At 44.9% G+C, this 27882-nt stretch overlaps 1 protein-coding gene across 1 annotated transcript; it reads right to left on the bottom strand.

Annotated features, from left to right (window-relative positions):
• Positions 1-11159: 11159 nt before the first annotated feature.
• Positions 11160-26823, bottom strand: LOC128798209 (3 beta-hydroxysteroid dehydrogenase type 7-like). Its single transcript, XM_053961507.1, is given in 6 exon segments — positions 11160-11540; positions 11543-11616; positions 12521-12683; positions 13580-13679; positions 17740-17848; positions 26630-26823. Coding segments are annotated over 6 exon segments (948 nt in total). The 5' UTR covers positions 26778-26823; the 3' UTR covers positions 11160-11186.
• Positions 26824-27882: the final 1059 nt, after the last annotated feature.

Here is a 27882-nt window from a genome sequence, read left to right as displayed (position 1 = left end):
ACTGTGAAGAGTTCCCCTAATCTCTTTATATCTTAATTGCTCTCTGTGAATCGGGGGAAATAAATATTTCATTCCCTTATAGATGTGTTTCCCTGTTCTGTTTTTCTTTTCTAATCTGTTCAGATCGCCGTGGTGAAAACCTGGCCCCACTGAATGCAAAGGCAAAACCACCACTGATTTCAGTCCAACAAAGATTCACCTTAACTGACTCTGCCTAAAAGTCCAAGATAATCATCAAGGCTCCTTTTACAGTCCCTGTTGAAAGACACTGGCACCTCCAGCATCAATCCACCCTCCCTGTCTCAGTCAGATACCTTGGGAAGGGATGAATGGCCCTCCAGAGGTGCCAGTTTCCCTCTCCATTCACCACAGCAGAAAGTCCAAACTCAAACTAACTTTTAGGTGGCTGTTTTTCAGTTAGGAGTGGCAGGGATGAGTCCTTGCATTCTTGTAGTCCTTTCTCTCTCCCAGAGTTGGGATCTTCCATGCTGCAAGTATTTATAGCTGGATTGACACTTGTGTGAGATTTGTCCCTCAGCTATCCCCCTGGGAACAACACCCAGGTGGCCTTGGACAGTGCCTGGCTGTGGCTGCAGGCTGGCACCCCTGTCTTCATCCGTGGCAGTTTTCAGAAGCAGCAGGAGGAGGTGTATGGATACACTGAGCAGCCTTTAGCTGGGTATTGCCAAGGGAAAAACTGAACCAGCCTGTAGGTTTCACATTTGGCTTTTCTCAGTGGAAAAACTGGACAATATCAAATGACAGGAACAGCTTTCCAAAAACATTTTCTTTCCAGCAGTGAGTGAGAGGAGCTTTTTCACTATTAATCTCCAAAGGTACACAGTAATTGGTCGTGTTTCAGGTGTGAGGGGCAGTAAATGGGATCTCTGTGGGTCTGCCCATGGTGGTCTTCAGAAACATGGGAATAATGAATGGCCATGTGTGACAGCCTCTAGGACGTGTTCCTCATTGTTTTCCCCCAAATTCAGGATGCTGCTTAAGAGGTGGCAATAACAAGGACAGTTTGATGGGATTCATTCCTTTAATTTCACCAGGAACCCATAGGAACTGCAGTGTGGCCTGGCTGTGGCAGGGAGTGCTGCTGCCAGGCCAGGGTGGCCATAGGTGCTGAATCCCAGCTCTGAAAGCTGCTGGGGTGTCCTGCTGACAAGTGAGAGGGAGAGAAGTTTCTTGGCTTCAACAGTCACCACACAGGAAAAGTCAACATGGAGAAGAAAATAAAGCCCTTGTTCCTCTGAATTGTGAAAATTGTTTCCTCTGTGGGTGTAAATGGATGGGGAATATTCTGATTTATCAGGTAAGGATCTGCTCTAACGTGCAGTAAAAGCTTCAAGTTCTGGCTGTAAGTCAGGGGTTAGTCCTTTGGGTAGTCACAGAGGAGGTTTTGCAGGGGGATCAGAAGGTAGAGCCCTTGGGAACCCCAGGAAAAATAAACATAGCCCAAAAAGCTGTGAGAGATTGTGTGACAGCCTCTGGTGAATGAGAAGTGACCGAACACCAGGTTTTTCTCTTTCACAGCCATAAACCCAGGCTAAGGAGCCTGTCCATTACATCTCTGCTGTGGTATCACTCCCCGTGTTTGACACTGCTCACATGATCTACGAACTGGGGCCTGGTTTTGATTTAGCACTGTTTATTAACTGAGCAGTGCTGACATATTTTAGTGCAACATATAAAATCTAAGGCTTTTTCTTAAGCTGAGGAAATGAGGTTATGTGACATTGATCCAAAATGGAGGGGAGTATTTTAGGTTTCATGTTAACAGACAAGGGAGCAGAGACAGGGGAAATGCAGTTTTTCTCCTGTCTTCCCTGCCAAGTCCTCTGCAAATGGGGCAGAAACACCAGGTTTCAGTAAAGTCTGGTACAGATTTAAAACCAGCTGCAAATGGCTTTTGATCACTTTGTCATGTGTGTGAAAGATTGTAAGAATCAGTTTAAAACCTAAATTGAGACAATAAGAAATTCAAAATAACGTCTGTTTGAGTTATTCAGCTCTGAAAAGTTGGACACGAATGTCCCATGGCTACAGTGAAGGTACAAGATGTGGTCCCCATTAAATGGAAGAGGAAATTGAGGCCAGAAATGGGGGAATGGTGATTCAATGGGTAGAGAAGAGGTTGGTCCTTCAGATTTTAGGACGTTATGGAATTCCACCAGCGCTAGGAATGTCGGCTAAGGATATCTAGAGATATTAAGGAAATCTAGAGCTTACTGGCACAAAATAGTGATCTGCAAACAGGCAATGACAGGCCATTAATAGGCCTGGTAATATGGATTTGCATTAACTTTTTGAGGTGTTTTGTAAGGCCCTTGGCTGCCTGTCAAAGCACTGAAGCTGGTGCATTGTTCCAGCACTGGAGTTGCTGCTGTTGGTGTGAGTCCAGAGCTGCTGTGGTTGTGCAACGCTCCCAAGTCCTTGCTTTTCTCCTGATTACCTCCTGAATGGAAGTCCTTTCCTTGGTTTTGATAACAGCTATTAAATTTGGCTGCACCCACTCAACATTGCTGTGCTTCTCGGAAATGGGGCAGCGGTTGTGTAACTTCCATTCATCTGTCCATGCAGAGCAGTTAATTTCCATTATTGAGGTTTCCCAACATCATAAGAGAGTTGCATTAATGGGGCTTATCTGTGATAACCAGTGCAAACTAGTGCAGGAAAATCTGTGAACAGAGCCAGCCCTGTTTAATTCAGCCTGGTGAGTGAACATTACACCATTACCCTCCACCAGCAACTCTCAGCTTCCTGCTCCTCCCCACACCTCTCCTGACCTCTGTCGTGGTGCTTGGAAACCCACTGGCTGTACTTTGCTCCCTGTTTCAGCTGGAGCTGCCTGTAAGGGGTTCCCATCATCAGTTGCTCTGGGATCTGAGCAAGCTGTGCTGTCATTCCACCAAATTCCCTCAATTCCCTCCAGGAGAGTGGGGTTGCCCATTTTCCTCCTGCAGCCAGCCCAGAGCTCACTGGTGCATCTCCCCTGTCCCATCACTTTAGTCACCCCAAGAAGAAGGGCTGAAGGAGCTCACATGTTGCCCCATGTAATCTCACTGCTAGCTGACATTTCTCCTCCTCCTCCACTCATCCCAAATCCCTTCCTTTTCAGATCCCTTCATTTCCTCCTGCTCTCAGTTTTTAAGCCTTCTCTTATGTGACTTAGTGTCTAGAACAGTTTCCTTCTGTACTTCTCTCCCCTTTCAAATCCTTCCTTAAACCACAGCCACTTCAGCAAGTCCTCCTTTTCAGAGCAGTAATCCCCAGTTATGCCAGAGCCCACAAACATTATCTGGTGTCATGTCAAGCCTGTGCACAGCCTCTGAGGGAGGCTGGGCAGGTTTCTGAGAGGGAGCAGAGCTTCTGAATCCCTTTGAAATGGAACACAAATCAGGCACCTCGTTCTCTTTGGTATCAAAGCCCCGTTCTTGTCCCAGGGCAGGGTGTGGGTGTGGATTTGGGGACAGGATGCAGCAGCACCATCCAGAGTGTGAGAGGTTTGTGTGGAACCACGAATCATTTGGATGTGTGAGTTAAGGGCATGTCCCCAGTGCTAAGATGGGCTGGTTTAGATGTGTCTCGTGGGGCTGGTTCTTGCCCAGTTGCTCATTTCCAGATGTGAATTTTGTGAGAGAGCTCACAAGTGCTATCTCCTTTTAGGGATCCCCCCCATAGTCAGTCCCCATCTCTGTGCAAGTAACTGGGATGGCTCCCAGTGGCAGCAGCAGCAGCAGGACTGTGGAAGCTGTGCTTTTTGGTCACCAGCTGTGTAACAGGTTTGCTACCAGGAGCATTCCCTCTGCTGTGAGAGTCCTGTACAAAAGGTGACATTGAGCATCGTGGAAATGTCAGGAATACTTAGCCTGCCGTGCTTCTCAAAGGGAAAGACGTTGGAGCTGGGATTGAAGATAAGGGTAGTGTAGTCAAAAAGGGGTTTAGGACGAGGACTGGGCATGGGTGTGACTATGGGGCAGCCTGTTGGTTGTTGTCTAGAGGGCAGAGCAGAGAGCAATTCAGGTGACGGAGAGTCTGCTCCTACATCCCCAAAAAGCAGGGTGTTCACAGGGGCCCAGCAGTCCTGCACTGGGCTCGTGAAAACCCTGTGGTAAAACCTCTGTGAGGGGGTTCTCAGGTCTCAAGTCCTAAACATGTTGTGAGCAATTCCATTTGCTCCTCACGCTGTGATTTAATTCCCAGCATTGTTAGGAGCAGCCTGTGAGTGGATGGGACTCCTGTGGCTGCTCCTGGTGCAGCTCCCAGGGGACTCTGCCTGATCCAAAGTGCTGCCCAAGATAATGTGAACTGTCAGTCATGGTCAGGCCTTAATGAGTGCTGGATTCAGCTCAGTTAGAAACCCACTCTAGGGGGGAAAATCCCCTCCCATGGCCATGTCTGTCCAGTGGAGTAAAACACAAGTGTTCTGGGAAGGGGCTGTGCTCCACAAGCTGACAGCAGATCCCACACTTGTGGGATACATTCTCCTCCTTTAGAAAGATGAAAGGTAAAAGAAGGAGAAAAGGCTATTCCTGATCAATTGCCAAAATCATAAAACGCAGAGAGATGGAGAGAGGAAGAAACGAGCTGTAAATGTAAAAACCAGCACAGAAAATCCAGCGAGTCCATGGTGGAGCTGGGGATTAAACCAGTCAGTTCCCGTGCCATGAGGCCACTTTGCCTCATGTGCTGGCTCCCGTGGTGGGGTGGCCAAGCTGGGGCTGTCAGCAGTGCCCTGGGAGCAGGGCAGGTCCTGGCAGCCCTGGGGGACTGCAGGGTCACATCCCCTCCTGCTGCCACGGGGACTGGGAGCACCTCCGAGCTCCCCACGGAATCCCTGCCCCGGGCTGGGGTGGTGCAGGAGGAGGAGGAGGAGGATGAGTGACTAGAGAGGATGAACACTGAGTGGGGACAGGCTTCCCATTCCAGCAGCTCTGGATTTATTTCTGTTCATTCACTGCAAGTCACAATCCATTCTCTTCATTTTCATTCTTCCATGCTGTGACACCCTTAAAATCCGTGGTACATTTAACTTTTTATTTCCATTTAATACCTCTTAAAGTGATCTAATGCAGACAGATTACAGACAGTGAGGGTTGCTGTCCTTTGGTGGGAATACCCTGTTTAATAAAATATTGAGAGACAGACTGGCCCCTCCATGCATTAAAAAAGAAAGATACACTACATTTAGATGCTGTGGTAGTAAACTTTATAGACTTATCAATTTTGGACAGTCATATTCTCCTGAAGTTTTCAAATCACCTTGCAAATGCAGCCAGCTCTCCTGGTTTGGAAATCAGAACCAGTTGTTTTTGCAGTTTGCAGTATTTAATGCAGATCTATGTAAATTGCTAGGGGAGGGGGAGGAGAAGAGTTTGATCTTGAAATATAATTTGGGTTGTTCTCATCTTTTCTTGTAAAGGCTGTTTGGAACATTTGTTGCCACCTCCCAGTTTTCAAACATCTCAGTCTCAAAAAGTTCTGATACTTTTAAAGATAAGGATCAAAATTTATGTATTTTTTTCTCTTAGTTCTCATGCCTTTGACATTCAGGTTTGCAAACTTCCCCTATCAAAGGGCTTTAACATCTTTCCTTTTCCTTTCCTTTTTTTTTTTAAATTTTTAAATGAAAATTGACATTCTCATTTAATAATGTGACTCTAGGTGCCAAGACTTTCAGAAAAAATGCCAAATACCACAATACCTACGGGAATTTGCAACCTTATTATTAGGAATGGGCGCCTCTCACTTCTCTTCAAGCCTCCTGAGATTTTCTTGTTTCATCTAAATCCATCCAAATTCTGTGATCTTTAAAAGTGGGAAGAGTGGAAAAGTACCTCCTCGAGAGAAAAACTGATTACAAAGCATGGATCTAATTTCCAGTTTGAAGCTCTTTAAACATCAAATATTTTCAGGTGTAAGGTTTGGTTGCCTGAAATGTTGTTTTTTCCCCACTTTTTTTTTTTTTTTTTTTTTTTTTTCTGCTTTGCTGGTAGAATGAAGGATTTGATTTAACGTTATATGCCTGGAAAAAAATAAAGCATTTAATTTACATTTTACAAGGCAGTTATTGCAGGTTAATTAAATATCAATTGAGTGTTATAGGCCATATTAAGATTTATTAATAACCCAGCAGATAAATCTCCTAGGAATTCAATTAAATGAAAATCACATAAAAATATATGTGCAATTTTATTCATATAATACATAAAACTTGTGAATTATTGTGCAGCATTGTACAGTAAGTTGATTAATGGGAAATAATTGCTGAAATGGAGAAAAATCAATTTAAACTTCCTGTAGCAGCTATAAGAACCTTGGTATTCTTGTCCCACACCCTTGGCAAGCTGAGTCTGTGTCTGCACTTAGACTCTACCATAGGATGAGTCCTGGAATAAATGTGCTTCCTCTCCTCTCACCTGCTTTAGCTCAGCATTTTGGGCTCGGAGAAAGGAATTAGTCACTGTTGCCAGTGTGTTCTTTTGAATTAATTGTGCCACTGGAGCTTCCAGGGGTGAAACAAGGAGCAGGAAGGTGACACTGGTGGCTGTCCCTGGCACTGAGAGCACCCCTGGGCTTGTGCCCCGTGTCACAGGCAGGTCCCTGCTGGCCCCAGGGGCATGGGGAGCTCTGGGGCTCTTTGGGCCAGCAGATGTGGGAGCTTTTTGCCCTTTGGACGCTGTTCCCACTCTGTCCCAGTGCTCCCAAGGCAGTTCTGCCAGCCAGGCTGTGGGCTCTGGGCAGAGCAGCCCGTGGGGCTTTAACCAGTCCCAGGCTGCGTCAAGGGAAATGTGGGTTGGATATTAGGAAAAAGTTTTTTACAGAAAGGGTGATAAAGTGATAAAGTTCTGGAATGGTCTGCCCGGGGAGGTGGTGGAGTCACCATCCCTGGGTGTGTTTAAACAAAGCCTGGATGTGGCACTGGGTGCCAGGGTTTAGTTGAGGTGTTGGGGCTGGGTTGGACTCGATGATCTTTAAGATCTCTTCCAACCCAGGGATTTTGGGATTCTGTGAATTCAGTGAACCAGGATTAGTGAGGGGCTCAAGGCCCTTCTGGGAAGCAAAGCTTCTGACATCTCAGATGAGATCCGGGAGCTTGTGAGAAATGCTACTCACTTTCAAAAATGTAGAAGGTTTATTAAACCTATCAAAAATACAACAGAAAACTGAATAGAGAAAATATTACAGTGCCAGGAGCAGAGGATTTTTCTCACTATGTGTTCATCCACATAATGAAGGTTTTACCTTTTAGCCCTTTAGTCCTTCCCAAAGTTCTGTCCATGGACTCCTCCTTTGCTGTCCAGTGCTGGAGATCACTTCATTAAATCTTGATTGGAGGTCAGGTGCTGTCATAGTAATGAGTGACCCTCTCAAATGTCCCAAACCCAGGCCACCCCCTGATAACAACACAAGGGGGGTAAAACATAACTATAAATCTATAAAACTTCTCTTTACATATATACATGATATTTGCCTTTTAATTGTGAGAGTCACCCATCACATTGCTCATCTATCACAAGCTGGACTTGGAAAATATCTTTCCAATCCTCGCAGGCCGATGGGGCCTGGCCTGGTGCCATCTGCTCCCTGTGCATCCTGAGTTAAACACTGTCAATATGAGATTATGTTCCAATTACAGGACCAGACCGACTGGTTTAACTCCTACCATGAATCTATTTTGCTTTATTACCATGCCCTGACTCTGTGACTGATGTACCAGACACCAAAAGAGATGGGCTCTGCCCAGAGGGCTTTGTCTCACAGGAACACGCCGGGAGAAGACTGAATGTGGCAGAAAATGCAGATGAATGAGTAACTCAGTCGAGATTTTCTTTTTAATTTGGGGATTCTTTGCTTGGTTTTGTGTTTGGCTTGAGTTTTAATATTGCTAAATTTGCTTCCTTCAGACGTTGCACAAGAACAGAGACTTCCAGAGAAACTCAAACAGGGTTAGGCATGTGGCTCTTTGAAGTGTGCGTGTTGGGGGTGAACACTCCTGAGCATGGAAAACCAAGGGACAACCCTGCTCCAGCTCACACAACAGCTCCAGCTGAGCCATGGCCCTTCCTGGGGAAGTTTAGCCATGTTGAAAATACAAGCAGGTGTCAGTCCTTGCTCATCCTCCCTGCTCCTGCAGCAAAGATTGCCTGCATCTGTCTCCTCTGTGCTTCAGCTCTGCTTCTCCCTGCAATAGTTGTCAGGGATATTAGCATTAAATACTTACTGCCTGGCTTAACTAAGGGGTAAGATAGGATTTAATTTGTATGGCTGAAATCCAATTATATAATGGAGCCCCTGGGGGAAGCAGTTATACCTGCTGAATCTCTTGGATGAGTAATTGTGCACAAAGGCTCCTCTCCAGAAGTAGAAACAGATCTGAAATATTTTTTCTTTTCTCTTTTTTTTGCTGCTGCTGTTACATAATAAGGCTGAGACCCTGAAAAGAAAAGCCAATGACAACCCAATGCAGTAGAAAGAATTAAACCATTGCCAGGGGAAAACAAGTTATAATCTGATAAAATCAAGGCTCTAACAGGAAGTCTGCAGCAGCATTAGCTTGGAGGAGCCAAAAGGCAGGGCAGCCAAAGGAAGCTTACTCATCTTTTTGGAAAATAGTACAGAGGCTTTGCTGTCTAACTTTTCCCCCTATTTCCACCATGACCAGGGAAAGGGAATCCTCTGGTTGCTTTTGTCAAAGCTTGGGAGGTGAGTAGGTATTTAAAAAGCTGAGCAGCCAGCTAATTCAGATACTTTGGAAAAATCCAGCATTAACCACCTTTGAAAATCCCTTCTGCTTATCCTGCATGTCATCTGCACCCTGATAAGCATCAGAATCATAGGTGATGATGATGAGCAGGACAGGAACAAAAGCATGATGAGGTTCCCAGCAAGGTTTATGAAAGCAGGCAAGCTTGTAAGGCATTAATCTCTGGGGTAGTACTGGGGCTTGACAACTCTCCCATCTGATATCTGCAGCAGCTCCAAATCCCACAAAGGAATTACTGAGGGGCTGGGACTGAAGGCATCAGCCTGTTGTGCTTGTGCAAGGCTCCTCAGAGGTCAGAGCGCCAAAATTCATTCTGTTTTTAAAAACAAAAAGCAAACTTTTATTCTTTTCTAATGAGCACTGAGTGGAAAAAATAATTTCCTCGGTGTCTTTGATTCCAGGGCTACATGCAGATAAAATTGTGACTACTTCCAGCCAGGGGAGGGAAGGCCAGAATTCCCAGTGCCACAGACTGAGGACAGAGCCTCCAGCCTCGCTGCCTGGGCAGGGATTTCAGTCCTTGCAGAATGCAGCTAAATCCTGGTGAGGCTCCACGAGGAGGGACCTGTTCCCAGCCTCGCAGCTCCACCCAGTGGCTCTTTTTTGGCAGGATAAATCCATAATTTCAGGGGCACCAAAACCTGTTGAGGCCAACACTGATGCACTGTGGAGATGCTCTGGGATGTGCATGAGGAATTGAGGGTGTGTTTGTCACATTCTTAGAGTTGTCAGCTGCCATTTGGATAATGGCAAAAAAACTGCAAAGAGACTTGTAATGAATATAGAAAAATCAGAAATCTTATTATCCCCTTTCTTAACCCCTCCCAGCACAAGTAGAAGGGGGAAAATAGTAGGGAACTGGTAATTTACACACTTCACCTTTTCAAATTCTCTGTGAGCAGATTGCAACAGTTTGGGCCAACTTATTGTTATATGAGCTTAGTAATGAACTACCAAAACAACTGATTTCTGATCTGTAAGCTCATTCTGAAAAAGAATTCTCTTGTGAGTGTGAATTTAACTTGGCAGCTCTCACTGTATTGCTCCACTTTCCTTCCTGGGTAATTACCAGGACTAACAGGAAGCAAATTTTCATCATTTCTATCAAGGATGCCATGCTGAAACTTGCTGTTCCTAGGAGTATCAGGGCACTTGTAATTAAAATAAGCTTCTATTTGTGCATGTGCACACTTCTAATCCAAGAACACTCAAGAGATGGGTACAGATTCACAGAACACAGAAGTGTGATATTAACAGAGTTAATTTTCGATTTGAGCCAGTATTGTAAAAATATCCCATTCCTCCAAGCTCAAGTGAAAACTGACATCTCCGTTGTGCATAATGTACATTTACCAGCCTCTCTGCAAGTCTTAAAAATAGAGAAGCTGATAAACTGATAGAAACCACAGTTTTGCTGTGAATCTCCTGAAAGTGCCTGCCCCATCTGTGTGAGGAAAGGATCATCTGTGAAATGCTGCTCCCAGATGGGCTGTGCAGCTCCAGTGCCATGGAAGGAGTTGAAATGACCTCTTCCTCCTGGAGTTCAAACGTTATTTAGCATAAATGCAGCCCCTAAGGCCTTCACTTGAAGTTGCTTTCTGCCAGCACAGCAGCTGAACATGGGCTTTAATCTGCTTTGCTTTGCCACTGGAGAGCTCTGTGGTAAGAGATTTGGAGTTACAAACTACATGAATCCCACCTTTAAGCTTGTAGACATCAGTTCTCCATCCATACAATTAAAGCTAAATCAGCCTATGCCTTGTTAGGACAAAAGATCGGAGGTTTTCCTTTTAGAGGGATAATATTTCAAAATAGATACTCAGTATTCCATGTGTAAAGAATAACACGAAGCATCTTGTAAAAGGCAAGTTTTGGAAAAGGGATTTTTTTTTTTTTTCTTTTTATTGAACCCTAACTCAGAGCAAGAACCTGCTGGATTTTACTTGTCCTCCCCAAAACCATCACTGAAGAGCTCTTCAGTGTCTGAGCCAGGTACAGCCACCCCACCAAATGTCCAAGACCACGGCTCCCAGGCTGTGGAACAAAACTGGCTCGCTGATTTTACCACAGAGGCGTTTTGTGGGCACCATCTCCCAGCTGAGCTTGTTCTCTCTTGTTGCCACAAGTCACCTGTGCAGTGGTGGCACCATGGCAATTAGGGAGGCCAGCAAGCCCCGTGTGTGTGCAGGGAAGGTTTTAAATGCCCATGGGACACAAAATACCTGAGATTTTGGCATGGTAAGGGTATCACAGCTTGCAGCCTGTGAGTTTTTCTCCTTCTCTGCTTCTGTATTAGGATTTCTGTATTTGCAAAGCTCCTACCAAAGGTCTGTGCAGGTTGTGAAGCTCAGATGAAACCTGCTGCTGTGATAAGCAACCTCCTTACCCCAAAAGTGCTGTTCAGTTCTTCTGTTCATGCAGCTGGGGGGGGTCCCAGGCTCCCTGCAGCTGCTTTCAGCCACTGTGCAGTCCTGAGCCTGCTCTCCTGCCACGTGAAGAGGGGTTTGTACCCAAAATGCCTGGAGGCCTTGTCTGTCTCGAAGGAGAAGGTGGTGACAATGGTGTTCAGCAGGGGCACGTTGAGGAAAGGCTGTGGCCTCCAGAAAGGGGACAGGATGACCCTGATGATCCTGTGCAGTTGTATCATCAACCACATCTTCCAGTAGGGGATGTGAGAGCCCAACCTCACCGAGGGGTCTGCACTGGACAGCAGCTGGTGCCTGACCAGGAAGCCCTTCCTGCTTGGGGTGTCACCAAAGCAATAATGATAACCTGTTCTGCCAGCAGGTCTGCCTTCAGCTGCAGGTGCCTTGCTGCAAGGACGTGCATCCATGCCACGTTCCCTGGAGAAATAAGAGAGGGAGAGAAACAGGCATTCAGGAGGAGCTCGGTTTCCCTGTTTACCATAGACCGAGTGCATTGGATCTGCCAGCTTCAGTGCTGGGAAGCAGGGAGGCACTCGTGTGTGCTCAGCTGTGCTGCAGAGAGACTGAGTAGTTAATCCAGGCCTCCAAGATCCTTTAAACCTTTGGTTTCCCCTTTGAGCTGGACAATTAATGTGCCTTGTGATCCTGGTTCACGTGAAGCAAAAGGGCAGTGTTTTGTAGAGAGAGCAGGATGAATAGGAGGCAGTGCTCCAGGGTTTTATCCCTGCCTCTGCTGTGAGCCTTTGAAGGAGTCACTTGATTTATCTGGGCCTGATTCTTCTCTTACAGCATTTTCAAAATCTGCACTGCACTTGGAAAAAGACATCTAAGTGTGCTGCACAGAAATCACGGAATGCCTGTGTGATCTAATGGTGAATTACACCCCCTGAAAGGCACCAAAACAAACTGTTCCTATAGGTTTTGTGAGTAATTTCTTGTGCTTGCTAAAGCTGGTTATGTAGTGCAGCCTTTTTTGTAAAGAACTTGACAAGTGGTGGTAGTTTAATTATTTTTTCTAATGAAGAAGTGTCTTTTCCTAGCAAAAACATTTTAAAAACACAGCCAGAATTTCTCTCTGCCCCCCATATATCCCTGAAACACTCTCAAAGGGAATAAAGAAACCCTTCCTAGGTAAATAGTAGTAATAAGAATCTGCTTTTAAAATCCTTTAGTCAGTCTAAGTTTTGTGGTTCCAAACCCATTTGTGCTCATTCACCATACTCATCTCTCTGTCTGGGGAGATTATGGCTAAGCTGATGTGTAAAATCCCCTGTGATTAAAGCTGGTAGCACCCATGCACGGAGCTCAGCCCTTCACTCACCCACGTAGGTGTGATTCCGCTCGGTGTCTTCAGGCTCCAGGTAGCTGAGAACACCATTCCTGGCTCTGGCAAGCACATACAGCTCCTGCAGGAACGCTGCCTTCTCCCCATACACGGTGTTGGCACAGAGGATGCAGGTTCTGAGTGTGCCACCATTGCTCAGCTGTAAAATCAGGCAGGACGTCAGTGAATGAATCCAGTTTAGATGGATCCAGAGATGGAATCCTCCACAGTGACTCTGGGTTTCCCAGATAAACCCAAACCCTGGGAATACTGGTCTAGAGGAGTCAACATTTGCAGAGGTGCATGCTTGGTACCTGTTTTGGGTCCCTAAAAGCACAAGGAGCTGCCCAGTTTGATTTTATTTCTTTTTTTCACAGCACACCTGCACCCATGTGGTGCTCCTTGAGATGTGCTGGCTGGAGAGTGCTGGTGGCATGAACTCTTCTGCACTTGGGTGTATAAAAGAGGATTTGCAGCAACCAAAACCGGGTACCACAGCAAGCCAGCCCAAGGGTTCGAGGCTGGCCTCGAACTGGGACTTGGGGGAGAGATGCTCCAGGCAGTGGCTTAGAGCACAAGTCTCATTTTCACATTCTCCTTCATTGTCCAGAAGAACTCATATGTCTGCTGACTGCACTGCCAGCCTAAAACACTGAACAGCTACCTTGGGTAGGGAGCTGGCTCTGGGTACACCAGTATTTTTAATTCCTAAGTCGCTCTGGAAAGCCTGGAAATTACACTTTTTTCCAGTATGAGCTAGGTGAAGCTGGTTCCTTCAGCCCTAATTTAGCACAGCCCTTTCCAAAGTCACACTCCTGCTGGAGCTGAAGCACAGGCTCGAAGGGAAGCACCCTGTGATCCTGGGAGAGTCTGGCAGCTTCCTGCTGATGTGGGAATACCAGGCTTTGGGAGGCTTAGGACAATGTGCTTTATGCACCAAATCCAGGCAGAGGTTGGATACACACTTAGACAGGAGCTGTGGGGTCTTTCCAACCATCTCCCTCTTTCCCCTGCCCCGTGCTGTAATTCCAGGGGCGCTACCACTGGATTTTGTACCTTTGTTCCGTTGGCTTCAAGCACAATTTTTTCTGCCATGGCTTTTGTCTTCCCGTAGGGCAGCTCCACTTCCCCACCGTACTGAGTGTCCTCATTTCCTCTGGAACAGACTGTGGGAGACAGGGAGTGACCGTGGGGCAGAGCACAGGGCTGGGGGACATCTGTGCCAGCCTGGTTTGCTCTGCATTGCCTGCTCCCAGGGCTTTCTGCTGCCTGGCAGCTATGGGAATCTCAGCTCCTCGCTGCACTTTGGAAGCAATAAAGCCCCAGGGAACACCAGGTGCTTCAGGGTGTTCACAGGCAGGTTTGCACGGGGCAGTGGTTTCTCAGAGCTGGATTTAGTTTTGTCTAATAGCATGATTGAAATAACATTCCATCAGGCAAATTAGAAGGCAGCAGAGTGACATTTTTAAGCAACTCACAGCAAGGTAAAAAGAGCACCAGAAGATGGAGGGCAGGAAAATGAGAATAATTCTACTTCATTTTTTTTCATCAGGGGCAGAGAAAAGCCTCTCATGAGCCATAAACTAAAAGGAGAAACTGCTACTTAATTTTCTCACAGAGTTGATTAAAGTTGGGAGACATTTTCTGGGGATGTGGTGGAGCTGTTGGAGATCTCCTGGAAGCCTTGCAGTCAGCAGGGTTGTGCTGGGATTGCTCCTTCATCTCCCCTCACAAATTACCCTTGAGGGGAAGGAGAAGCAGAGGACCCATGGCCAAGGACAAGCAGGGAACACTGGGCTGTGACTGTGGAACACAACCTGCTCCTCAGGCTGCCACCTTACAGCTGCCAAGGGGAAAGCCTGTGGCATCTCACATGGGACTGGCCTCACAGGGCCTGGAATAATTCCAAGGAGAAAGCAGAAAGCAGCTCTATTCCCCATAGGGTGTCAGCGTCTCGTCCCAGTGGTTTGAGATCAGCCTGAGGCCATTGTGGGATTTGATTAAACATCTCCAGTGGGCTCTGGAGTGAAGAAACCTGGCTTGCAGCATTGGGAAGGAGCATCCACTTGCTCCTGTGCTCTTCTGAGTAGAATAGATGAGCTCTCCCCCCCTCCATGTGCTGCTGGAGACTTTATTCTGACTTTTAAATTAATTTACTCTATATTTTGCTGTTCAAGAGAAATCCACCCTGGCAAACCAGGACCTGCCAGGCATGGGGTGCCCCACACAGGGCAAAGAGGAATCCTCACCCTCCTGGGCTCAGATACATCTCCTGCCAGGGTTCAGTGGCCTGTGAGGACTTCACCCAGCAAATCTGCAGCAGAGGTGTTTTTGTCAAACACTGGGCCTTGAGAGAGTCAGCTCTGACTCAGGCTCCCTCTTTGACCTTGGCAAGTTTTTTCTCTTTTCTGTGCTCAGATCTCCCTGTGTAAAACGTGGCTGATGCTGTTGCCCGGCCCTTGCCTGTTCAGCAGTCTGGCATGTTGTGTGTCAGATATCCCAGCTGAGATCAGGCTCTCCTTGCACTACAGCAACAGAAATAAATTAGGAGCATCAGAAATGTAGACTCCTCACACACCCTGAGCTTCTATCACAAAACCCTCCTCCCCTCCCCATGTTTACAGGGCACGAAGAAGAGACAGACCAAAAAACAAGCAAGACAAAAGATTGATTGTGCAAGGTTTGTTGCAAGCCCAGGAGAGACCCAAGACAATTAGCGAGGGGTTATCTAGAAGTTCTAGTTTTAATTGCTTTCTCTCCTTTTTTTAATCAATTTTTTGGGTTTTGGTTTTGTTGGGGTTTTTTTTTCTGGTTTTTTTTTTTTTTCCCTGCAAAGCTTTTAGAAAGCAGCAGCCTCACAAAGGGACAAACCTGCCTGCTGTTCCTGGGCTCTGCTGTGTGTGCCTTCCCCCACCCCTCTGAAGCTTGGTAGTAACAAAGAGCTCAGCATAATGCTCTTGCTTTTCAAAACGATCCCAGATAAGTGAACGCTAATCAGACTGGAGCAGCATTGTCAGAAGGTATCTCAGCAGTGCCTGTCTCCCAGGGATTGAGACTGACAGAGGCATTTTCTATTCTTGTCGGATGCTGAGGTGTGAGCATTATCCCAGCGCCCATCACCCCGGCCAGACACTCCTCCTGCTTTGTCTCTGCCAATTCCCCAGCACGTAAAAGGGAGGTAAATAAAATCTATGAGCAGTGATGGAGAAGGGGCACAGAGGAAAAGGAAAAGGCAGGCAGGATCCTGGACTGGGAGGGAGAGGGCAGAACAGATGGGGTGGGGATGGGGAGATGGGAAGAGGAGGAAGGAGAAAGGCATCACCTGTGCCTTCAGTCTGCAAAGCAGAGCCATGTCATGCTGCTCCCAGTCATCTCTGGGCTCCCTGTTGAGACAGGTGGGGTAAGTTTTCACTGGGAGGCTGGTACTTCTCATTATCTAATTCCCTTCATTTAAAATCAAAATAATTGGAGAATAAAGACCCCTCTCTAGGGCTTCCTCTCAGGATAATGGGAGAATCTGAGTATATTCTGCAAAAATAAGTGAAAGACTCCAGGTGTGGTTTTGTTTGTATTTGTGGTGGGGAAGGCTGTTCATAGCTCCATGAGCACCAGCCTGGGTGGGTTTTCTTGCCCCTGTTGGTGCCACCATTACAAGCCAAAGGACTGTGATCAGGCAAGATCTGGGGCCGAATTTTTCAAGAGATCTGTTCACATCTCTCTCTTAAGTCACAGGACTAAAATACTGGCAAGGACGTGCCTGTATCTACATGAATTCTTAGGGATTATTTGTATTTGCTAGTGACCAAATTCCATAGCTTTGCAGTGACACAGTCTCCAGTGCTTGTGGTCCCAAGTGGATTGAGTTGCTCTCATGGAGTTCTTCATAAGCCAGACATTTATTCTACAGATTTGAGTGCTTAGATGCTTTTCAAAACAAGGGGCTTATCCTTGACTTACTTGTGAGCATGAGATTTAGGCTTGTAGGTAATTTTAAGTTATGTCTTTTCTAACTGGGCTCAAATTTCTAGAGCCAAGTGGCTGAAGGCAGCTGTGTCCAGCCTGGCTGCCTGTGGAGACACCACTTGACTTGGAGCCAGCTCCCCTGGCACACAAGTTTCCAGGGGCTGAGCAGTTTGTGTGGCTACAACCAGGCTTGAAATCAGCAAGGAGACTTCCAATAGTACACATCACATTGACCTGAAATTTAACCTAAAACTTCAGCCCCTGAAATTTTTGAAGATATTTCTTCAGAAGTATCAGCCCTGCTCTTAAGGTGCAGGTGCTGTTGGCTCAGGAATACAAAAGTATTCACAAATCCTGATGGTGAGCCCTTAGCAGGGGTGTGAGGTGATTGTCAAAGTCATTTCTGGAAATCAAAGCAAAAAAACCCTCAGAATTGTTATTTTGACCACTGTCTTTATATTGATCCAAATTCCACCTTTGCCACAGAGGGTTTTCTAAAGCTCTGCTGCTGCTTCTGGGTCTGTGGGTCAATCTTGTGGGAGCAACAAACAGAGGACAAGGCTTGAGCATAATGCCCTGAAGCCCAGGAGAAAGCCCCCATGAGTATGTAGCCAGGAAGAAGGATTTTGAGGGACAGAAGGGTACAATTTACAGGTCAGAAGCAGGTAAGAGAAGGATGAACCTGAATCCTGCAGGGCAGGTTCACAGCAGTGCATCTGTCCCCTAAGACTTCATGGGCAATTACTTTTTTCTGGGAAAATGCTACATGAGATTTGCCCACATTTGATAACAGAAGATGGGCACAGGATTGCCAGCAGTTCCCTGTGGGGCTGGGAGGAGCAGGGGCAGTGTGGTGGTAGCAGTGGGGCATCACCTGCCCTTTGGGTTGACTCATTGTGAGGAAGAGCAAAAACTCTGACCCAACAGCAGGATGTAATGTGGCCATATCCCAAACTGTGAGCATGTGAAACCTTATCTGAGAATGATCTTAGGGCTCAGAGGAGCAGGGCTGCAGATGCAGGGACAGCCTGGCAGTGCAGCTGGGCCACAGCTTTCACCTTGGGGTATCACTGGCCAGGCTCAGGTTGGGAAGAGCAGCAAGGAAGGGTTTTCAAGAAAGAGAAGAGGAACAGGCTGGAAGGAGAACACAAATCTTCTCCTTGGTAGCCACAGCTCAAATCTCCATCTGGCTGCAGTTGCATTGCTGTTTGACTGGACAAACAGAGCAATGGAGAAGATTTGCTGAGCCTCACCTGAGCAGGGGCTCACAGGAGGTGCTGGGTCCCATGGCAGTGATAGGGCTGGTGTAGAGCAGGTGTGGGATGTTCAGGACACAGCAGGCCCTTACCACATTTTCAGTACCTGTGGGGCAGGATGGGAAGGACAAACATCAACCACCTTGCCTTGATTCCTCTTGTGCAAATCCAAACATATTTCCAGGCTTTTTCTGACTTGGAACTAACCCATTTTTTTTTTTTCATGGCTGAAAAGATATAAAACCCCAGGTCAGGGCTGCATTTCCTCAGCAGGGGATGGTTTATAACATGAGTAGCAGTCACATCCATAGCTCTGATGTGGCTGAACCTCCATGGCCATTGGCAACTGACTTAACTTGGACTTTAGAGCTGCTAACAAAGGGAAGCTGAGGGCTTGGCAGAGCAAAACTCCATCTTTTTTTCATTTGTGGGCAGATTGTTGGTGAACTGCAGCCTTCTGGCAAAGGATCAGTGCTTTAGTTGCATGTGTTGCTCTATAGAAGCTCTGCAGGGTGCTACAGGGTGAAATCACTCCATCAGACTCCTGATAGCTGCAGAACTTTAAAATAATGAGGGCAGCTTACAAGTCCACGTGAAATCCAGACAAATCCAAAACATGGTTTGCTTTAAGGAAGGTTGTTCTGGCTGAACTTGTTGGTCAGTGTGTGTGGTTTAGTGTGGTTATTTTGGAATTTTTTGGTGGGTTCAAACAATTTATGACTTTTGCAGGAGTGGTTTTTGCCTTCATTGGGATTTTGATCCAAGTTGATCCTGTGAGAACCTCAATGACAAGGACTGAGGGCCTTCAGACCTGATAAGGCAGATCTGAAAGGAAGCAGCTCGTAGGGTTGGCTTCCAGAAACCTCCACACTCTTTGTGCCTGGCTAAGCAGGCTTTCCCTGAGCCTGTCTGCAGATCTTGTGTGGGAGGGCTTGTGATTTCTCTTCTCTTTGCTATTAAGGGCATAATCGGAAATTACCAAGGAAATCCTGAGTTTAGGATAATTTCCAAGCACAAAAATCCATCTGAAATCCCAGTAGAAAAGAAATCAATGTGTTTCTCTATGAGCCTATCACAATATGTAAAGTTAACTGAGAACCCCTGGTGAGAAACATCACTGGAAACAGCTGAGTTAAAATCCATTCAGCTTAACAAAAAGCAGATTTAAAAGTCTTTAAGTGACTAGATGGAAAAAATAATTCTTGTAGAAGAGAACTCTTCAATTCAGTCAACAAGGCTATAACAGGATTCAGCAGCCAGTGGTTGAAACAGAGGAGGGAATCAACGCAGAAGTTGTAAATTTTGGCCAGAATTGATAATTAACCATAGCCACACCACCGCTCCTCAGCATTGTTATGGCTTGCTGAAAGCCATGATAGATAGCCCATTAACTTGCACCCTGTCTGTTGAAAAGGAATGGTCCAATTTAGCCACAAATTGTTGGGCTTAGAGCAGTAATTGGATGAATTTCTGTGGCCTGAGTTGCACAGAGGAGTTAGCTGGAGGATTATATACTTGACCTCTCCTGACCCTGCCTTTTTCCATGAAGTCCACAGCAGGTATCAAATACCATTTTTATTCTTTTATCTGCCATGACTTTAATAGAGAACTTCAGGCTAATCTCTGAATTCAGAATTTTGAAGAGGCAGCAGCCCCATTTTGGGGAGTTTCATGTGGAGCCATCCAAGGGGAGGCAGAAACACAGGACAGGCTCCTGTTAAGCCATCCCAGACCATGCTCCTCAAAGAGTCACTCGGTGACACTGGAAAATCCTTGCGTGTGTAGCTTTCTGGGAATGTCACCAACATCTGCAAGAGGTTTGGTTTGCTGAGGAGGGGACTTGCCCCGTGTTCAGTGCTCTCTGTAAATCCTCCCTGAGCTGAAGCGCTGAGCTCACAGCAACACTGAGGGGGAAGAGCTCACAAAGCCACTAAAAAGCAGCAGGAACCCTCGGGCTCTGAATATTCTGAGAACACAGAGAGCACAACACAGGCTCTTAAAAGCATTGAGTTTTGAAAGCAACTACAGCAATGAAAAGAAGGCTGGAATTTAAATGTTACCCTTGAATGTATCAGCAAATGGTCGAAGCCCTAAGCAGTAATCGAGTTGGAGATGTATATATATAAAAAAAATAAAATTCCTTCCTTTTGGTTAACGACTATTTTAGCAGCTAACAGCCTGAGGTACCACTGGAATTGCTGCTGTAATAGGGATTTCATTATTTTTATAGCCTGTGCTTATTTCCTAGATTTATGAACAAATTTTCTCTAAGCAGATCTTGCACCAAACATGAAATTGGCTGTTGGTGGTAGGAGGACAGGGTTGTGGAGCTCTCAGTTACACGTGGCCTGTTGATACACGATAGCTGGGAACTCTGACTAATTAAACAGCATCACTCTGCTAATTAAAACAGCATCACTCCCTTCTGGTGGGTGCAGCTCAACGCATACAGCCTTGTGCTGGTATAGACAGGGCAAAATCCCTGGGAAAGCTATGAGCTATCCAAAGCAGGGTTTAATTGTAATTGTTGGCCTTGTCACACACAAAACCGTTTCAGACCACTGTAGGTGTGTCCTGAAGCACCTCAGTGCCACCAGGGGAAGCCCAGAAGAGCTGTGCCAAAACTGAGCCCAGATGTGACGAGCAGTGGAGAGGAGCAGCCCTGAGCAAAGACAGAGGGGCAAAGGGAGAAACCTCCCTGCTGGAAAGGTTCTGGGCACCTTTCCCATCCCTGGGTGTGCTGGAATCCTGGATGCTGAGAATTTTAAACTTTCTGTGCTTAAGTGCACAGACCCACAAGAGGACACTGCATTTGACCTGAGGTCGTGGAACAGGCTTTTGAAATTGATTAATAGCACTGGGATTAGGGGTGTGTAGTTGGTTAGAAGTGTGTAATATCATAGGGTGGAAAACTTAGAGTTTGGGGTTTTAGAATATAGAAATAAATATGAAGCAAGATGGAGTTTTTAGGGCAGGTTGTTGTTCTTTACCTTCTTCCTGGGTTTGGGTGATGTTTTGTGGTTGGACAGAAAAGTCCACATTGCGGGCTTTGAGGGATCAGTTATTGGTTAAAAGGGAAAATAATCTAGGTGTCCTTTCTTAATTGGATAGTTTAGTTTTAAAAGACCTTGTACCAAGAGTCAGTTAGCCAGTTTGTGCCTTGCTAATGAAAAGCTGCTGAATTCACGGTACTGAGACTGTGACACAGATAAGGAATAATAAACACCTGAGTCTGAACACGAAACTGTCTCAAGTGCCTTCATTCCCCACCTCGAGAAACCGATCTGGGCGTGTGGGATTCAGGCAGAGCGAGCGCTAAATGTGGATGTGGACCGCTGGAGCCGCTTGTGTGGGAGGGCAGGGCTGTGTCCAGGGCCTGCCTTGGGCTCAGCCCCGCGCTGGCCGCTCTCGGCTCCCGCAGCCGCGTGAGGCCGCGCACGGCGGCCCCGAGGCGCGGAGCTCTCCCCGCGGCACTGGCACGCGAGTGCGAGCTGCGAAACATCACAGAGATGCAAAAGGAGTGCAAGTCAGCGTTTGTACTGCCTGCAAAGTACCAAAATTATAAATGAAACAATTATTTATGTTAATAATATAAATAATAAATAATAGACTATATATCATAAATAATATAATATACTATAATATACTATAATATACTATAATATACTATAATATTATAATATATATTATATATTATATATTAATAATATACATATAATATATATTATATATTAATAATATACATATAATATATATTATATATTATAATATATAATATTATATTATATAATAATAAATAATTAACTATTCATTAATTATCAAATTAACAATTTTAAATTACACAAAGAAATGTATTTTAATATATAAATAAAAAATTATAAATCAAGCAAAAATTTATAAATAAAAAAATGAATCAAATCAGCATTTGTACTTCCTGCAAAGTACAAAAATTATAAATTAAAAAATATTTATGTTAATAATATAAATAATAAATAATATACTATATATAATAAATAATATAATATAATAGACTACATATAATAAATAATAAATAATTAACTATTCATTAATTATTAAATTAATTAACAATTTTAAATTACACAAAGAAATATATTTTAATATATAAATAAAAAATTATAAATCAAGCAAAAATTTATAAATAAAAAAATGAATCAAATCAGCATTTGTACTTCCTGCAAGTACAAAAATGTATAAATTAAAAAATATTTATGTTAATAATATAAATAATAAATAATATACTATATATAATAAATAATATAATATAATAGACTACATATAATAAATAATAAATAATTAACTATTCATTAATTATTAAATTAATTAACAATTTTAAATTACACAAAGAAATATATTTTAATATATAAATAAAAAATTATAAATCAAGCAAAAATTTATAAATAAAAAAATGAATCAAATCAGCATTTGTACTTCCTGCAAAGTACAAAAATGTATAAATTAAAAGAAATTATTTTAATAATAGAATTAAATAAAATATTAACAAATAACGATTTATTAATTATTAAATTAACATCAATTTAAAATTACATAAGGAAATTTATTTTAATATATAAATTAAAAATTATAAATCAAACAAAAATTTATAAATAAAAAATAAATCAGCATTTGTACTTTCTACAAAGTACAAAAAATTATGAAGTTTTAAAAATAATTTATTTATTTACATTAAATTTCAATTAAGTAAATCAACAATTAATTATTAATTAATAAATAAGAATTCATTAATTAGTAATCAAATCAATAAATAACAGTTTTAGTTAAATAAATTTATTAATGAAAAATTTATAAATCAAACAAAAATTTATAAATAAAAAATTATCAATCAAATCAACATTTGTACTTTCTGCAAAGTATGAAAAATTTATAAATAAAAACCTGTTAATTTAAATTAAATTTTAATAAAATCAAGAAAATTAAATTTTAATAATTAATTCTTAACTACCAAGGAATTAATTATTCATTAATAATTAATTTAATAATCAACTTAATTAAATAAATTGATTAATTTTAATTTACAAATTAAGAAATTATAAATAAAAAATTGTAAGTAAAAAAAATGTATCCACCAAATCAGCATTTGTACTTTCTGCAAAGTACAAATTTATTGATTATTTATTTATTTATCTTTATGTATGCCTTCCTGCCAAGCGTGGAATGTCCTCTGTGCAGGGCAAGGCCAAGCACTCCAAATGTGCCATTTAAATCCAGCGCACCCTTGGTTTTTTTTGACCTCCCAGCAGCCAGGTTTGCATCTGGTTTTAGGTTCCCACGTGCTGTGCATCGGACGCGCGGCAGAGGCACCGTGTCTGTCACCGCAGAGCCCCAGCGCAGCCCTTGGCCCCTGGAGCAGGGAGGCTCTGCTGCACTCTTCCCTTCAGACACAAAATTTTGTGGGAACACCACCTGGTGATTTCAAGAGACAGCGCACAGAGCTTTGTTTAAACTGCAAATACTGGAGATTAAGCAGGAAAAGAATTTTCCTTAAGCCATCCCAGACCATGCTCCTCAGAGAGTCACTCGGTGACACTGGAAAATCCTTGCGTGTGTGGTTTTCTGGGAATGTCACCAACATCTGCAAGAGGTTTGGTTTGCTGAGGAGGGGACTTGCCCCGTGTTCAGTGCTCTCTGTAAATCCTCCCTTAAAAAGCTTCATAGGAAATTCCTCCCTTAGAGCCACTCAGAATTTTCCCCCTATTCCTTCTCCTCCTTCCTCAGCGTAGCTGTTCCTTACATGGCTACTCTTGGCATCTACTACTCATTTTCTTGCTTTGAGACAGTGTTGTAACATTTCAGTAGGATTTTTCCCTTTTTCCTTTCCTGTAGTTGGGAATGGGACAGGGAGAAGCTGGGATGAGCAGCCTGCACTCCTCAGGGATTTGCAAGCAGCCACTCACGGGGCTGCTTTGGGAAGGAGATGTCTCCTCTGTCCTGGACAGAGAGCCCCACACACGCTGGGCTCAGGGATGGAACTCCTGGAGGATCCCACAAATGAGTAGCTCAGGGAAGGGTCTGTGGCTCCAGCTGTGGGGCTCTTATGGTGTGGAAACCCTCAGAGAGGATCCACCAGGGCAAGGCGGGCAGAGGATTATTCCTCATGGCCCAAAAGGAGGGGTGGAATCCAGGCCAGCAGATCAAGTGGCTGAGTGTTCTCTGAGCAGCCAGGGACAGAGGAGGAGACAGAAATTTTACCAAAGGGTCCGGCTGCTTTCTTCATTAGCACAGCCAACAATCAGTGGACTCACTCTGAGGAGCTTTAATGTTAAATTAATTCACACTGAGCATGAATATTAATTTAGTAGTAAAGCACAGAGTCGATTCAGTGAGAATAGAGGGTGAAAAGAAAGGAGCTGTCCATGAAGCAGAGGTAAAACCTTGCCTGGAGGACCAGAGTGCAGAGGAGGATGCTCCTGCCGAGAGGCAGAGCAGGGTGTCAGCAGGCTCGTGGGGGGAATTTTTCTGCTACTCTGTTGTTTGGGAAAGCCTAGAACCCATCAGGCTGAAGTGTTAAATAGCCTTTTTCACACCACCTGTGCTAAGGCAGCTGGTGTAAAGCAACCATGAGGAATTTTCAAATTGACCAGGCCTGATGAGCTCTTCCCAAGGCTCCTGAAGAGGTGAGGGGTGTAACTGCAGCTTTAGTGTGTTATCAGCTACTTTGGAGAATTTCTGAAGGCACTGGGAGAGTTCAGCCGAGCAAAAGAAACACTTGTGCTTGGAAGGGAGGTAAAGGAGAGGCAGGAAATTACAGAACATTTTGGGTTCAACCCCAGGAAATTCAGGAGCACACAGTCAAACACGTGTGTGTGAGCACCTGTGGGATAATGGGGAGAATGGAAGCAGCTGACATGGATTTGTCAAGAACAAATCAAGCCAGATAAACCTCCTTTGTTCTTATGACAAGGTAGCAGGCTGCAGGGATATTGTGGAGCAGGTTGATGTCATCTATCTTGATTTTTGAAGGGCTTTGGAAACTCAGCGTCATTCTCACAAAGAGTCAGTAAAACACGGGCTAAATAAGCCCCATTAAGGAGAGCATAAAGCTGGAGGAATTACAGTTCCCAGGGAATTGCCAGCTGTGGTAGGTGGCTGCCCTGGGGCTCTCCAGGGCTTATTGCTGTATTTGAGTCTTTTTGATTGTTTTCATCAAGAATCTGGCAGATTTGTTCATTAAACCAGCAGATAACATCAGACTGGGAGGGACCATGCTGGAGGATTTGAGTATGAGCTGAATGGAATTAACAGAGTCTGGAGAAAAAAAAAAAAAAGTGAAATTTAATAGGAACAAAGAGAAGTTTTTGGGTTTAGCAGGGAAGAGGCAGCTGATCTTCATGAATGAATTAAATTGGGCCAGGGCAGCTCAGGAGCTGTTGCTTGTTGTCAACTGAAAAAGGCACAATTGTAGTGACAGGGAAAACAGGAGGATAAATTGCAGGATGGAAGAGACAAATCTTTCAGCTTTTTGCAGCAATGGGAAGGCCACAGCCCAAGATTCAATGTCCCCCTTGCAGACAGGAGCAATGGCAGTGCTGGATGGAGCAGAGGAGGAGGCAGGAGTGTGTGAGAGCTGCTTTAGCCTAAAGCAGAAACCAGTATGGAGTGGAAGGATGTGGTTTGCAGATGGTAGAGATTGTTGTTAAAAAAAAAAAAATACAGTAATCCTGTAATACCTCTTCTACCTGTAAGTTTAGATGGGAAATCAAGGACCCAGACTGTACCCATTGCCTGGTGGGGCAGAGATAAATGGGCTGCTTGGGGTGGCCTGGGGACAGAGCAAACATCTGTGGTGGAGCTGAGTCTGCCTGGGGCAGAGGGATGGGGTTGGGATGGCCCCTCAGGCTGCTCCTGCCTCATTGCCTGTGGTTTGCTGGGGTGTCAGGCCACAGACCCCTCCTGGAGCTTGGATTTTGGCACCTCCCTAATGTTTAAACAGCTTTTTCTTCAATTATGGGTGGTTTTAAGGTAATTGGCTCCCTGAAAGCTGGGGAAACCAGTCTGCTGAGTTCAGCTGCCAGGGAGGTTTCTGACAGTGATATTTTCCCTGGGAGTCTTGACTTGCTGTGGGTGCATCCCCTTTCTGTCCATATCTCCCCACAGGATCTCCCTCAGCATTTTTTGCTGCTCTCAAAGCAGGCTGAAGGTTTGGGCAGTCAGAGAGAGGGAACCCAGCCCAGCATTAGCTGAGCAGAGCACCCTGAGCTGCCTTGGCTTGTTTTGCATGGGTATTCCTGAACCCAGTAATACAGGTTGTTTTTCCCCAGAAAATCTCACTGTACTCAACCCTACATGAGGGCAGCACTCAGGATATGATCAAATTAATTAATTCAGTATATCTGGGTGTTTCCTGAGACTTACCTCCTCCTTTTTTAACACTGCTATAGGTTTCTCTCAATTATTTCCATCATTTATTTCACAATGCCTGCAGTAGGTGCTGAGACTGATTCTGTTGCTGTCAGGATTTTTAGTTATTTCCCTCAGAAGCAGTGGTTGGTTGGAGCAGCTGGAGGATGTTGGTTTAGCCCCTTGTGTCAGACTGGCTGAGCAGAAGCAGCTGGGCAGCCAAGTTCCCATGTCACAGCCTCTGTGTGCATGTGGCTCCTCACAACTGATCCCTGCCTGGGGCCTCAGAGCCTCACTGGGGGACTTCTCTTGGGTGATCCATCCCTAGGGGCCTTTTTTCTTTCATTTAGTGCTGTGCTGTAAAACTTGTGAGCTGGAAGTTGTTCCTCACCCAGTCTGTTTATCCAGGTTCCTGCCCCATGCCTGTAGCTGTGGCATCTCCAGTGCTAACCCAGCTGCCAGGAAAGGGAGGGTTATGGGCAATAAATAGATGTTGATGGCCTTTTCTTACCTGTGCTGAGTTTTTCTACTTCTTCTCTTGCAGCTGAATCAAAACCTCTGACTTCTTTGATGTAGTCTTGTTGAGAGAGGAGCTCTACGATCCTCTCCCCCACAAACCCACATCCTCCTGTCACCAGGTAGACCCGGGCTCCATCCATTGCTGAAGATGTTTTTGTGGTTGAGGAGCAGAGAGAAGGAGGCTGCCAGGATCTTATCGTGCACTCAGCCAGTGTTTTCTGAGCTCAGTCTAAAGTTTAGCTGTCACAGAATGCTGCTGGATGAACATTAACTGCAGCTGGTTACACATAAATCAGGTTTTCCTTGGCACAGTCCCACAGTGCTGCCACAGGCCCCTTCTGGGCTCTCTGACTCAGCCTTTCCCTGCTCCCATGGTAGCCCATGGCCAGTGGGGCACCTCTGGCTTGCCTTGGTGTGTGTCCAGTCTCAAGCCAAAGTCTGGATGCCAGAAGTTTTGCACCCTGGACAGTCCCTTGCCACAGGCAGGTTTATCAGCTGTTGGAGCTCAGGGCAGCTGCTGCCAGTGGGAGGCTGCAAGGTCCCTGCTCCCATGCCCTGGTGGTTTGTAGAGAGCCTTTACAGCAGCAAATCCTTCCAGTGCTGAGCTGTGTCAGGAATGGGCAGCTGGGGTTTGGTGGTCACCAATTCCACCAGTCTGAGCATCTGGCAAGGCTCTCCTGGATGGATGTGCCTTGAATTGAATACATCATACACCCCTCTCTGATTTATATATATATATATATATATATTTAGGAGGAGAAAGACCTCTCATAATTTGAAAACCATATTGCAGTGCAAACTTTACCACATCCTTTGGCAAGGTGTTCCAACAATTAATTCTCATCACTGATACAAGTTTCATCTTGGCTGACACACCTTTCCCTGCTATGCTCTACAGAGTGTGTGCTGTTTAATTTCCCACTGGAATCCAAAAATGGCATCAGCTTTGTCCAAGGGTGCTTGATCCTGTCCTGAAAGTGGCATGTGGCAGGGGCAAGACCTGTCCTGTTCCTCCCTGCCTCTCCCAAAAAGGATCAGAGATAACAAAGTCAGGCCTGATCAGCTCCCAGGCTCTCCTTGATGCCAAGCAAACGACATCCCTCAGTCTGGAATAGTCACATTTTTTCCAATCCATCTTTGAAGCAGCTTGTCACTGTTGTTGGTGAGCTGTTCTGAGAGGGTAAATAAGGTAATGTAGTCTCCCTGCTTATTTTTCCTTAACACAGTGTAGTAGTTGTTTTTCTG

This window comes from Vidua chalybeata, chromosome 20 (assembly GCF_026979565.1).
Source record: "Vidua chalybeata isolate OUT-0048 chromosome 20, bVidCha1 merged haplotype, whole genome shotgun sequence".
Taxonomy (NCBI): domain Eukaryota; kingdom Metazoa; phylum Chordata; class Aves; order Passeriformes; family Viduidae; genus Vidua; species Vidua chalybeata.
Note: the sequence above shows the minus strand (reverse complement) of the source record. Positions and strands in the feature narration are given on the sequence as shown.